Below are 13,736 nucleotides of genomic sequence, written 5' to 3' on the forward strand. Positions count from 1 at the left end.
CGCTCAAGGGATTATGGCCGCCCTGTATCAAACCATCCCCTTTTGATAGTCCTTCCTTCATGGAGCAAAATAAAAGTGGATCGGTGTAGATCCGATGTATGGTTGATTTTCTATGAATTCATAACAGAAACATTGCATATGTCGTGTGTGAGTGTGTGTTGAGTTTGTACAAACTAAATGTTTGGGGGTGGGGTGTTCCTGCAACAACATTGACCCACACCTGACTCCGAGCCTTCTTTCCCTGGGGGTGCCCCCCAGCTGGTGCCTCCCCCCACTCCTCTGCAGCGGCGTAGCGTGGGTTGTCAGCACCCGAGGCAAGGCAAGTAATTTGCGCCCCCTAACCCGGGGCAAGGCAAGTAATTTGTGCCCCTAACCCCTAACCTGCCGCCGCTGCCAGCTTCTTCTTGCTGCTGCCTGGGCTGGGGTATTTACGGTAAGGTAGCCACGGCGGCGGCGGGTCCGTGTCAGGTGATCTGAGGCGAGTTGCCGCTGGCGCTGCCGCCCAAACGACGCCGCTTGCCCGGAGGAGGAGGGCAGAGAGGTGAGGAAAATGCAACATGGCCCAGCAGCTGCAGCAGCGGCGGCGGTGGCGGGGCTGTGAGGAGGGGCTGCCTGGCGCGCCCTCCGCGGCCCTTACGCGCGGGGACTGCTGAGAGCCACTGCCTGCTGGACGCCTTCAGCCCGGACGCGCGCACAGCTCGTCGGTTCCGCGAGACATGAGGCTCTGCTACAGCCTGCTCCCGAGGCTCTTCGGCGACTCCGGAGGTGGCGAGCGTGCCTCCCCCCCAGATGTTGCGCCTGGTGCAGGCGGCCCCCCCTGCACCCCCCACGCTACGCCACTGCTCCTCTGCACCCAGCCAGCCCATGACAGTTAATGCGGACAGCAAGCTTTCTGTACTTCCACTGATTCTCTGTTGTCCATTTTATGTTCTCCTCCAAATCACTGACTTCTCACACTTCCCCGTCCCCTCCTCATTCTGGATTTTTTCATGGGCGCTTTGAAAATGAGAGTTCATAAAATAAAAAGTGCAAAAATGGCCGTGTTCATTGGCCCCTGTGCATCTTCCCAAAATAATCCTCGGGAGGTCATTGCAATAAAGGTCATAAAAAATTCTACGCAGCTTAATTGTAAAAAATAAATAAAAGTGGATAGTTTAAATTTTGAGCCTAGGCTGGGATTTGTTTTAAGATGCTGCTATAATGCTGCATCTCAGTCCTGGATTACTTGTCTCTGGGCACGTGCAGAGTTTCCTTTCCTGCACTAAGTATTCTAATCAGGCAACCCTTTCTCTGTCTTTTTAAAAATATATTTTTATTAGTTTTTTAACATATCATTTCCAACCATCATTTAACATAACTTCTTATCTCATACAATATTTTAGACTTCTGTCAACAACTTCTGAAGATTTTCCATTCCGTTCTTTATCGCTTATTCTGCATTTCTTAATTTCTCTATTACTCTTAAAGGTAAAGGTAAAGGGGACCCCTGACCATTAGGTCCAGTCGTGGCCGACTCTGGGGTTGCGGTGCTCATCTCGCTTTATTGGATGAGGGAGCTGGCATACAGCTTCAGGGTCATGTGGTGAACTAGAGCAGCACATGGAAATGCCATTTATCTTCCCACTGGAGCGGTACCTATTTATCTACTTGCACTTTGACGGGCTTTCGAACTGCTAGGTTGGCAGGAGCTGGGACTGAGCAACGGGAGCTCACCCCGTCGTGAGGATTCGAACCGCCAACCTTCTGATCGGCAAGTTCTAGGCTCTGTGGTTTAACCCACAGCGCCAGATAAACTAATAATTCTCTTCATAGTCTTCTTTGCAATATTTCATATAGTCATCCTTACAGAACTTCTTGCAGTCCTACTAGCGCAATCTGTTTATTATAATTGCTTTTCTGAAGGACGGTGAGGACGGGTGACCTCACCTCGGCCCGAAGTCACCCCCCACCAAAGCAGACTCAAAGCTTCTCAGAGCTTTGCAAAATCATTTTTCTCAGCAGCTAAAAGGCATTAGCTAAGCATTAGAAACATTCCGCTTGCTGTAACTAAAAAGATTGCAACAAAGGTAGGGAACACAGTCCATTGTTTCTCAGGCCTTTCTGATGCCTTCTGGCCTTGCTAAAGAACCACATTGCAACTTGCTTTCTGTCCGGGAACCATGCCAGAACAAGAGATGGAAACATATCTGAACACTCTGAAACCCCTTTCCTGGGAAGGGTGCCAAGAGTCCAATAGTCCCAAGACAGCTTTCTGTTCATGCTCGGAGGAACTCATGGGGCAGGACTCTGGAAGGAGGAGAAAGGAGGAGGGAATTGGAAAGGGGTATATATGCTTGTGAGGGACGCAGGTGGCGCTGTGAGTTAAAGCCTCAGCGCCTAGGACTTGCCGATCGAAAGGTCGGCGGTTCGAATCCCTGCGGCGGGGTGCGCTCCCGCTGCTCGGTCCCAGCGCCTGCCAACCTAGCAGTTCGAAAGCACCTCCGGGTGCAAGTAGATAAATAGGGACCGCTTACCAGCGGGAAGGTAAACGGCATTTCCGTGTGCGGCTCTGGCTCTGGCTCTGGCCAGAGCAGCGATGTCACGCTGGCCACGTGACCCGGAAGTGTCTCCGGACAGCGCTGGCCCCTGGCCTCTTAAGTGAGATGGGCGCACAACCCCAGAGTCTGTCAAGACTGGCCTGTATGGGCAGGGGTACCTTTACCTTTACTTTTATATATGCTTGTGCACATGACTGTGAATTTCGTGCATGATTTGTGAACTATCACACTTGCTCCTTCTACCAGTTCATGGATGGTAGAAATAAAAGCCTTTTCTCCGAAATTATTCCTTGAGTGTCTGTTGACTCCCACTTCCCTTTCCCAGGCGCAATATTTTTCCCACCCGAGGGCAAAGCCTCATAAGGCTACATTTCAAATAGTTCAAATATTTACTCCAGCCTTCTAAGAATCTCTGGTCCCCTAGGTTTCGAATTCTTCCTGTTAATTTATCTAATTCTACACAGTCCATTAATTTCATTTCAGGCAACCCTTTTTCACATGCATATATAGGATTACAAGGAGATTAGTTCTAAAGTCTAAAGGCACGACTCGCAGCCTTCGACACCGCTTATCCTTTTTTCTGCAGAACAACGTAGCAGGGAATAATCGCTCCCGTTAGAGACCTTCATAGAATTGCCATTCCCACTCCACGCCGCCAGGGGTCGCTGCTGAGAACAGAGCGCCGTAACCGCGGGCGCTTATTTCGCCCCCTTCGCCGCCCGTCGCTTCCGCGTCTCGCTCGGCAGCGATTGGCGGAAAGCAGGGTGTCGCCGTAGATGTACTAAAATTCAGAGCTGACACAGTGACTTGGAGGCTAGGCTTCCTAGTTGCAGTCCGGCCCTCGCAGTGACGGAGCTGCGGGGTGAGAAAAGCAACACAAGCAAAGAAGAAAGAAATGGGGAGGAAAAATGAGGGGAGAAAAGGAGAAAAAACCGCCCTTTCGGCGTGGCTATTATTGCGTATAGCAGTATCACTCTATAACGCCTCTCTTCGTATCTCTACGGCCCGGCGGGGAGGCGTGGCCTGGCGCCCACGTGACGCGGCGGGAGCCCAGAGCAACAACTCTAGAGGAGGGAGGAGGGAAGAAGGGAGACCCTTCCCGGGCGTCGGAGGGCGAGGCGGGCGGCATGGCGGAGGCCGTGAAGCCCCGGAGCAGGCCGAGGAGCAGCCGGGGAAGGACCAAGGTAACCCGGGGAGCGAGCGAGCGAGGGAGGCAGGCAGGCAGGCAGGCAGGTAGACTGCCCTCTAGCAGGGAGGCTTCTCGCAGGTAGACTGTTTCTCATTAGGGGAGGTTCCATTAAGGTAGACTGCCCCCTAGCAGGGAGGCTCTACTGAGGCTTCTCGCAGGTAGACTGCTGCTATACAGGAGAGGCTCCACTGAGGTATTTCAGAGGCTGGCTGCCTTTTCCGGGGGTGGGAGGGGAATCCATTAAGGCATCTCGCAGGCAGACTGTTTCTCATTAGGGGAGGTTCCATTAGCAGTGTTTCCCAACCTTGTGCCTCCAGCTGTTTTTGAACTACAACTCCCATCATCCCTGACTAGCAAGACCAGTGGCAAGGGATGATGGGAATTGTAGTCCAAAAACAGCTGGAGGCCCAAGGTTGGGAAACACTGCATTAAGGTAGACTGCCCCCTAGCAGGGAGGCTCTACTGAGGCTTCTTGGAGGTAGACCGTTTCTCATTAGGGGAGGCGCCATTAAGGCATCTTATAGGACAGGTAGACTGCCCTCTAGCAGGGAGGCTTCTCACAGGTAGACTGCTGCTATGCAGGAGAGGCTCCATTGAGGTATTTCAGAGGCTGGCTGCCTTTTCTGGGGGTGGGAGGGGAATCCATTAAGGCATCTCGCAGGTAGACTGTTTCTCATTAGGGGGGGTTCCATTAAGGTAGACTGCCCCCTAGCAGGGAGGCTCTACTGAGGCTTCTCGCAGGTAGACATGACAGAAGAGGCTGCATTTAGGTACAGTGTTTCAGAGACTGGCTCTCTTTTTCAGGGGGTGGAGGGGGGTCCATTAAGGCATCTCACAGGTTGTTGTTGTTGTTGTTGTTGTTTAGTCGTTTAGTCGTGTCCGACTCTTCGTGACCCCATGGACCAGAGAACGCCAGGCACTCCTGTCCTCCACTGCCCCCTGCAGCTTGGTCAGACTCATGCTGGTAACCTCGAAAACACTGTCCCACCATCTCGTCCTCTGTCGCCCCCTTCTCCTTGTGCCCTCCATCTTTCCCAACATCAGGGTCTTTTCCAGGGAGTCTTCTCTTCTCATGAGGTGGCCAAAGTATTGGAGCCTCAGCTTCAGGATCTGTCCTTCCAGTGAGCACTCAGGGCTGATTTCCTTCAGAATGGAGAGGTTTGATCTTCTTGCAGCCCATGGGACTCTCAAGAGTCTCCTCCAGCACCAGAATTCAAAAGCATCCATTCTTCGGCGATCAGCCTTCTTTATGGTCCAGCTCTCACTTCCATACATCACTACTGGGAAAACCATAGCTTTAAATATACGGACCTTTGTTGGCAAGGTGATGTCTCTACTTCTCACAGGTAGACTGCCTCTTAGCAGGGAGGCTCCACTGAAGCTTCTCGGAGGTAGACCGTTTCTCATTAGGGGAGGCGCCATTAAGGCATCTTATAGGACAGGTAGACTGCCCTCTAGCAGGGAGGCTTCTCGCAGGTAGACTGCTGCTATACAGGAGAGGCTCCATTGAGGTATTTCAGAGGCTGGCTGCCTTTCTGATGTTTGGGATGGGGGGCTCCATTAAGGCGTCTCACAGGTAGGCTGCTCCTGGATAGAAGAGTCTCCATTTAGGTGTTCTAGAGGCTGACTGCCTTTTTTTTTGGGGGGGGGGAGGGAGGAAGGCTCTATTAAGGCATCTCACAGGTAGACTGCCTCTTAGCAGGGAGGCTCCACTGAGGCATTTTGCAGGTAGGCTCTTTCTCATTAGGGGAGGCGCCATCTTATAGGACAGGTAGACTGCCCTCTAGCAGGGAGGCTCCACTGAGGCTTCTCCACTGAGGCAGACTGCTGCTTGACAGAAGAGGCTGCATTTAGGTACAGTATTTCAGAGACTGGCTCTCTTTTTTAGGGGGTGGAGGGGGGGTCCATTAAGGCATCTGGCAGGTAGACTGTTTCTCATTAGGGGAGGTTCCATTAAGGTAGACTGCCCCCTAGCAGGGAGGCTCTACTGAGGCTTCTCGCAGGTAGACATGACAGAAGAGGCTGCATTTAGGTACAGTGTTTCAGAGACTGGCTCTCTTTTTCAGGGGGTGGAGGGGGGTCCATTAAGGCATCTGGCAGGTAGACTGTTTCTCATTAGGGGAGGTTCCATTAAGGTAGACTGCCCCCTAGCAGGGAGGCTCTACTGAGGCTTCTCGCAGGTAGACATGACAGAAGAGGCTGCATTTAGGTACAGTGTTTCAGAGACTGGCTCTCTTTTTCAGGGGGTGGAGGGGGGTCCATTAAGGCATCTCACAGGTAGACTGCCTCTTAGCAGGGAGGCTCCACTGAAGCTTCTCGGAGGTAGACTGTTTCTCATTAGGGGAGGCGCCATTAAGGCATCTTATAGGACAGGTAGACTGCCCTCTAGCAGGGAGGCTTCTCACAGGTAGACTGCTGCTATGCAGGAGAGGCTCCATTGAGGTATTTCAGAGGCTGGCTGTCTTTTCCAGGGGTGGGAGGGGAATCCATTAAGGCATCTCGCAGGCAGACTGTTTCTCATTAGGGGAGGCGCCATTAAGGTAGACTGCCCCCTAGCAGGGAGGCTCTACTGAGGCTTCTCGCAGGTAGACATGACAGAAGAGGCTGCATTAGGGGAGGTTCCATTAAGGTAGACTGCCCCCTAGCAGGGAGGCTCTACTGAGGCTTCTCGCAGGTAGACATGAGGCTGCATTTAGGTACAGTGTTTCAGAGACTGGCTCTCTTTTTCAGGGGGTGGAGAGGGGTCCATTAAGGCATCTCACAGGTAGACTGCCTCTTAGCAGGGAGGCTCCACTAAAGCTTCTTGGAGGTAGATCATTTTTCATTAGGGGAGGCGCCATTAAGGCATCTTATAGGACAGGTAGACTGCCCTCTAGCAGGGAGGCTTCTCGCAGGTAGACTGCTGCTATACAGGAGAGGCTCCATTGAGGTATTTCAGAGGCTGGCTGCCTTTCTGATGTTTGGGATGGGGGGCTCCATTAAGGCATCTCACAGGTAGGCTGCTCCTGGATAGAAGAGTCTCCATTTAGGTGTTCTAGAGGCTGACTGCCTTTTTTTTGGGGGGGGGGGAGGAAGGCTCTATTAAGGCATCTCACAGGTAGACTGCCTCTTAGCAGGGAGGCTCCACTGAGGCATTTTGCAGGTAGGCTCTTTCTCATTAGGGGAGGCGCCATCTTATAGGACAGGTAGACTGCCCTCTAGCAGGGAGGCTCCACTGAGGCTTCTCCACTGAGGCAGACTGCTGCTTGACAGAAGAGGCTGCATTTAGGTACAGTATTTCAGAGACTGGCTCTCTTTTTTAGGGGGTGGAGGGGGGGTCCATTAAGGCATCTGGCAGGTAGACTGTTTCTCATTAGGGGAGGTTCCATTAAGGTAGACTGCCCCCTAGCAGGGAGGCTCTACTGAGGCTTCTCGCAGGTAGACATGACAGAAGAGGCTGCATTTAGGTACAGTGTTTCAGAGACTGGCTCTCTTTTTCAGGGGGTGGAGGGGGGTCCATTAAGGCATCTGGCAGGTAGACTGTTTCTCATTAGGGGAGGTTCCATTAAGGTAGACTGCCCCCTAGCAGGGAGGCTCTACTGAGGCTTCTCGCAGGTAGACATGACAGAAGAGGCTGCATTTAGGTACAGTGTTTCAGAGACTGGCTCTCTTTTTCAGGGGGTGGAGGGGGGTCCATTAAGGCATCTCACAGGTAGACTGCCTCTTAGCAGGGAGGCTCCACTGAAGCTTCTTGGAGGTAGACCGTTTCTCATTAGGGGAGGCGCCATTAAGGCATCTTATAGGACAGGTAGACTGCCCTCTAGCAGGGAGGCTTCTCGCAGGTAGACTGCTGCTTGCCAGGAGAGGCTCCATTGAGGTATTTCAGAGGCTGGCTGCCTTTTCCGGGGGTGGGAGGGGAATCCATCAAGGCATCTCGCAGGTAGACTGTTTCTCATTAGGGGAGGTTCCATTAAGGCAGTGTTTCCCAACCTTGGGCCTCCAGCTGTTTTTGAACTACAACTCCCATCATCCCTGACTAGCAAGACCAGTGGCAAGGGATGATGGGAATTGTAGTCCAAAAACAGCTGGAGGCCCAAGGTTGGGAAACACTGCATTAAGGTAGACTGCCCCCTAGCAGGGAGGCTCTACTGAGGCTTCTTGGAGGTAGACCGTTTCTCATTAGGGGAGGCGCCATTAAGGCATCTTATAGGACAGGTAGACTGCCCTCTAGCAGGGAGGCTTCTCACAGGTAGACTGCTGCTATGCAGGAGAGGCTCCATTGAGGTATTTCAGAGGCTGGCTGCCTTTTCTGGGGGTGGGAGGGGAATCCATTAAGGCATCTCGCAGGTAGACTGTTTCTCATTAGGGGAGGTTCCATTAAGGTAGACTGCCCCCTAGCAGGGAGGCTCTACTGAGGCTTCTCGCAGGTAGACATGACAGAAGAGGCTGCATTTAGGTACAGTGTTTCAGAGACTGGCTCTCTTTTTCAGGGGGTGGAGAGGGGTCCATTAAGGCATCTCACAGGTAGACTGCCTCTTAGCAGGGAGGCTCCACTGAAGCTTCTCGGAGGTAGACTGTTTCTCATTAGGGGAGGCGCCATTAAGGCATCTTATAGGACAGGTAGACTGCCCTCTAGCAGGGAGGCTTCTTGCAGGTAGACTGCTGCTATACAGGAGAGGCTCCATTGAGGTATTTCAGAGGCTGGCTGTCTTTTCCAGGGGTGGGAGGGGAATCCATTAAGGCATCTCGCAGGCAGACTGTTTCTCATTAGGGGAGGTTCCATTAAGGTAGACTGCCCCCTAGCAGGGAGGCTCTACTGAGGCTTCTCGCAGGTAGACATGACAGAAGAGGCTGCATTTAGGTACAGTGTTTCAGAGACTGGCTCTCTTTTTCAGGGGGTGGAGAGGGGTCCATTAAGGCATCTCACAGGTAGACTGCCTCTTAGCAGGGAGGCTCCACTAAAGCTTCTTGGAGGTAGATCATTTTTCATTAGGGGAGGCGCCATTAAGGCATCTTATAGGACAGGTAGACTGCCCTCTAGCAGGGAGGCTTCTCGCAGGTAGACTGCTGCTATACAGGAGAGGCTCCATTGAGGTATTTCAGAGGCTGGCTGCCTTTCTGATGTTTGGGATGGGGGGCTCCATTAAGGCATCTCACAGGTAGGCTGCTCCTGGATAGAAGAGTCTCCATTTAGGTGTTCTAGAGGCTGACTGCCTTTTTTTTGGGGGGGGGGGAGGAAGGCTCTATTAAGGCATCTCACAGGTAGACTGCCTCTTAGCAGGGAGGCTCCACTGAGGCATTTTGCAGGTAGGCTCTTTCTCATTAGGGGAGGCGCCATCTTATAGGACAGGTAGACTGCCCTCTAGCAGGGAGGCTCCACTGAGGCTTCTCCACTGAGGCAGACTGCTGCTTGACAGAAGAGGCTGCATTTAGGTACAGTATTTCAGAGACTGGCTCTCTTTTTTAGGGGGTGGAGGGGGGGTCCATTAAGGCATCTTAAGGCAGCCCTGTTCAGGGAAGTTTTTAACGTGTGATTTTACTGTATTTTTGGTTTTTATGGAAGCCGCCCAGAGTGGCTGGGAAGGCCCAGCCAGATGGGCGGGATATAAATAATAAATTATTATTATTATTATTATTATTATTATTATTATTATCTCACCAGTGGACTGCCTCTTAGCAGGGAAGCTCCACTAAGGCTTTTTGGAGGTAGGCTGTTTCTCCTTTTGGGGGGCGCCATTAAGACTTTTTACAGGTAGACTGTTTTTTGCCTCCATCACTGCCTCTCAGCGGGGAGGATCCATTGAGGCGGCTGGTAGCCTGTTTACCCATAGGGGCCGCTTCATTAAGGCCTCTTGCAGGTAGACTGCCCCTCAATGGAGAGGTTCCACTTAGGAAGCTGACAGGTGGTCTGTTTATCGATACTGGAGGCTCCATTTAGGTATTCTGTAAGCTGCCTCTCAACTATGCCTGCCAGCAAGCAAGTTCCATTCAGGCGGCTCACAGGTAGACTGCTTCTCGGTAGGGAGGCTCTGTGTAGGTATAACAGAGGTAGACTGCGCCTCAGCAAGTGGGGTAAGGGAGCTCTCAATTCAGGTGGCCCACAGGTAGACTCATTATCTATACAGGGAGGCTTCATTTAGTTATTCTGCAGGTAGACTGTCTTTAGGCAAGGAGGCTCCATTTAATAATAATAATAATAATAATAATAATAATAATACAGGGAGGTTTCATTTAGTTATTCTGCAGGTAGACTGTCTTTAGGCAAGGAGGCTCCATATAATAATAATAATAATAATAATAATAATAATAATACAGGGAGGCTTCATTTAGTTATTCTGCAGGTAGACTGTCTTTAGGCAAGGAGGCTCCATTTAATAATAATAATAATAATAATAATAATAATACAGGGAGGTTTCATTTAGTTATTCTGCAGGTAGACTGTCTTTAGGCAAGGAGGCTCCATATAATAATAATAATAATAATAATAATAATAATAATACAGGGAGGCTTCATTTAGTTATTCTGCAGGTAGACTGTCTTTAGGCAAGGAGGCTCCATTTAATAATAATAATAATAATAATAATAATAATAATAATACAGGGAGGCTTCATTTAGTTATTCTGCAGGTAGACTGTCTTTAGGCAAGGAGGCTCCATTTAATAATAATAATAATAATAATAATAATAATAATACAGGGAGGCTTCATTTAGTTATTCTGCAGGTAGACTGTCTTTAGGCAAGGAGGCTCCATTTAATAATAATAATAATAATAATAATAATAATAATAATACACGGAGGCTTCATTTAGTTATTCTGCAGGTAGACTGTCTTTAGGCAAGGAGGCTCCATTTAATAATAATAATAATAATAATAATAATAATACAGGGAGGCTTCATTTAGTTATTCTGCAGATAGACTGTCTTTAGGCAAGGAGGCTCCATTTAATAATAATAATAATAATAATAATAATAATAATAATAATACAGGGAGGCTTCATTTAGTTATTCTGCAGGTAGACTGTCTTTAGGCAAGGAGGCTCCATTTAATAATAATAATAATAATAATAATAATAATAATAATACAGGGAGGCTTCATTTAGTTATTCTGCAGGTAGACTGTCTTTAGGCAAGGAGGCTCCATTTAATAATAATAATAATAATAATAATAATAATAATACAGGGAGGCTTCATTTAGTTATTCTGCAGGTAGACTGTCTTTAGGCAAGGAGGCTCCATTTAATAATAATAATAATAATAATAATAATAATAATACAGGGAGGCTTCATTTAGTTATTCTGCAGGTAGACTGTCTTTAGGCAAGGAGGCTCCATTTAATAATAATAATAATAATAATAATAATAATAATACAGGGAGGCTTCATTTAGTTATTCTGCAGGTAGACTGTCTTTAGGCAAGGAGGCTCCATTTAATAATAATAATAATAATAATAATACAGGGAGGCTTCATTTAGTTATTCTGCAGGTAGACTGTCTTTAGGCAAGGAGGCTCCATTTAATAATAATAATAATAATAATAATAATAATAAATTTTATTTATACCCCGCCCTCCCCAGCCAAGGCCGGGCTCAGGGTGGCTAACAAGTAACAATAAAAACAAGTTGAATGAATGCAACTTAAAAACAAGATTAAAATACAACATTAAAACATTGAAACATTAAAATGCAGCCTCATCACAGGAGGAGAAGGGAAAAAAGAAAGCCGGGGGGGGGGGGGGATCAAATTGACTCCAAGCCAAAGGCCAGGCGGAACAACTCTGTCTTACTGGCCCTGCGGAAAGAAATCAGATCCTGCAGGGTCCTGGTCTCATGAGGCAGAGCGTTCCACCAGTGTTGGAAAGGCCCTGGCTCTGGTTGAGGCTAATCTAACTTCCTTAGGGCCCGGGACCACTAGGGTGTTGCTATTTATGGACCTGAAGGTCCTCCGTGGGGCATACCAGGAGAGGCGGTTCCATAGGTACGAGGGTCCTAGGCCGTAAAGGGCTTTAAAGGTCAAAACCAGCACCTTAAATCTGACTCTGTAGGCTGTTGACAAGCAAAACTGCCCCTTGAGGGAGGCTATCTCCCAGATAGAGCTGCCCCTCCATAGGGAGGCTCCATCTTGCCATCCTTGCGAGGGCTTTGAAAAGTCTGGCTGGCCAGTGTTTGAAACAAAAGGCTAGGCTATGGCCTTCTAGCCTGATCTAGCAAAGCAGCTTTTACGTTCTGTCCACATTTATGGAATTTTACTCTGGCAACCCTTGATGGCCATGGAAATGCAATCAGATGCTGCTGCAACGCTGGATTGCAATACCATTCTTTGTATCCGGGAAGCGTTTGTTTATTGATGGATTAAGTGGAAGTTCTAGCGCTGCTGCGTTGCTGCTGCTCTTCAGCATGCCTGGCATTTCATGGAGTTTCGTAAGCAGAGAAGTCGGTTTGCAGCTCTGCAAGACAGCAACCATTTAAGCGTTGACGGTATTGAGAAACCACGAAGCTGAGGTAAGGATGGAGGAGGCAGTTAGATGCATGGGCTTGGACTTTCACTTTCACTTGGGGAAGATCGAAGGGATGGGTGGAATTTGAGGCAAAGCAGGTGAATATACAAAATGCAGACAAAAGTGCCGGAAAAGTATAAAGGCATTTGGAGGAGTTCGGTGCAGGGACTTGTAGAATCCAGGTCAGGCTTTAGCATTCTGCTGGTGTGCTTTGAAATGAGGTCATACCTCTTGTTACGTTTGCTTCATGATACGTTGTTTTTTTTTAAAAAATAATATTTATTACTTTTAAAGCTTACAAAAAAGAAAAAGATGAAAGAAAACAAAAGAAAAACAAAGAACAAAAAAAGAAAAAACAATACAATATACAAAACACAACCTTAACAGATTAAACTAACACAATAAACTAAACCAAACCAAACAAAAACAATTTTAAAAACATACATCATGCCTTTTCCATATTCTATCTTTCATTCCCTTATATCATCGACCTCCTCTCACCTCCCTCTTTGTATTCCACTTCCATTAATTGTTTCAGCAATTCCTTTCCATCTTTCTCTATTTTCTATCATATAAATGTTCAGGATGCGTTCCGCGGCGACCCGGAAGTACCGGAAAGGGTTACTTCTGGGTTTCGCCACTCGCATATGCGCAGATGAGCAAAATGATGTCGCGTGCATGCGCAGAAGCGGCAAATCGCGACCCGCGCATGCACAGACGCGGGTTGCATTTCTTTCAGGTTGCGAACGGGGCTCCGGAACGAATCCCGTTCGCAACCAGAGAAACCACTGTGGTTCATACTGTAGATGGCTAAGAGAGAGAGAAGGCTTGTTCACACATTATACCAAACCCAACTGCAAGCTGTCTCTACAATTATACAAGCGTACGTATGAAGGAGCTCATGCTTGTTGACTTTATGCAGTTCAGTGACTGTGTACACAGGTACAGATCCTACACGTGTTGCATGTAACGGGCGAACACTCCTAGAGTCGGAAGTGAGGCTTAGAAGAAGCTCCTTGCTTCTAATACTTGCGTATTCCTGCCTCTTCTCTCTCTCTCTCTCTCTCTCTCTCTTTCTCTCTCTCTTTTTCTCCCTGCTGCCTCTGATTCTCTCTGTGTCATTGTGGCCAGTTCAGGTTCTGCCTTGCTTGCTCCACTATTCTATATACAGTGGTACCTCGGGTTAAGTACTTAATTCGTTCTGGAGGTCCGTACTTAACCTGAAACTGTTCTTAACCACTTTAGCTAATGGGGCCTCCTGCCGCCGCGCTACCGGAGCCCGATTTCTGTCCTTATCCTGAAGCAAAGTTCTTAACCTGAAGCGCTATTTCTGGGTTAGCGGAATGTGTAACCTGAAGTGTATGTAACCCGAGGTACCACTGTATCCCAAGCCCTCTGTGAAAGCAGCTTCAGCAAAAGAGAGGAAAAGGGATTGTTGGGACTTGATGGCCAAGTTCTGTTGTCAGAGAGGATTAAAAGCCCCTTAGCTGCAGTCGGCTGCAGTCATGGGGGCTAGAAACTTACTCGTTGCTCAAAAGA

At 48.7% G+C, this 13,736-nt stretch overlaps 1 protein-coding gene across 1 annotated transcript in view; it reads left to right on the forward strand.

The window, feature by feature from the left end:
- The first annotated feature begins 3,591 nt into the window (after positions 1-3,591).
- EPG5 (ectopic P-granules 5 autophagy tethering factor) overlaps positions 3,592-13,736 on the forward strand; it is an 88,965-nt gene continuing 78,820 nt past the window's right edge. The window contains exon 1 of the mRNA XM_079994653.1: positions 3,592-3,721. Coding sequence (XP_079850779.1) covers positions 3,665-3,721 — 57 coding nt within the window. The 5' untranslated portion in view covers positions 3,592-3,664. The remainder of the gene's footprint in view (positions 3,722-13,736) is intronic.

Source organism: Podarcis cretensis, assembly GCF_951804945.1.
Source record: "Podarcis cretensis genome assembly, chromosome: 11".
Classification (NCBI taxonomy): domain Eukaryota; kingdom Metazoa; phylum Chordata; class Lepidosauria; order Squamata; family Lacertidae; genus Podarcis; species Podarcis cretensis.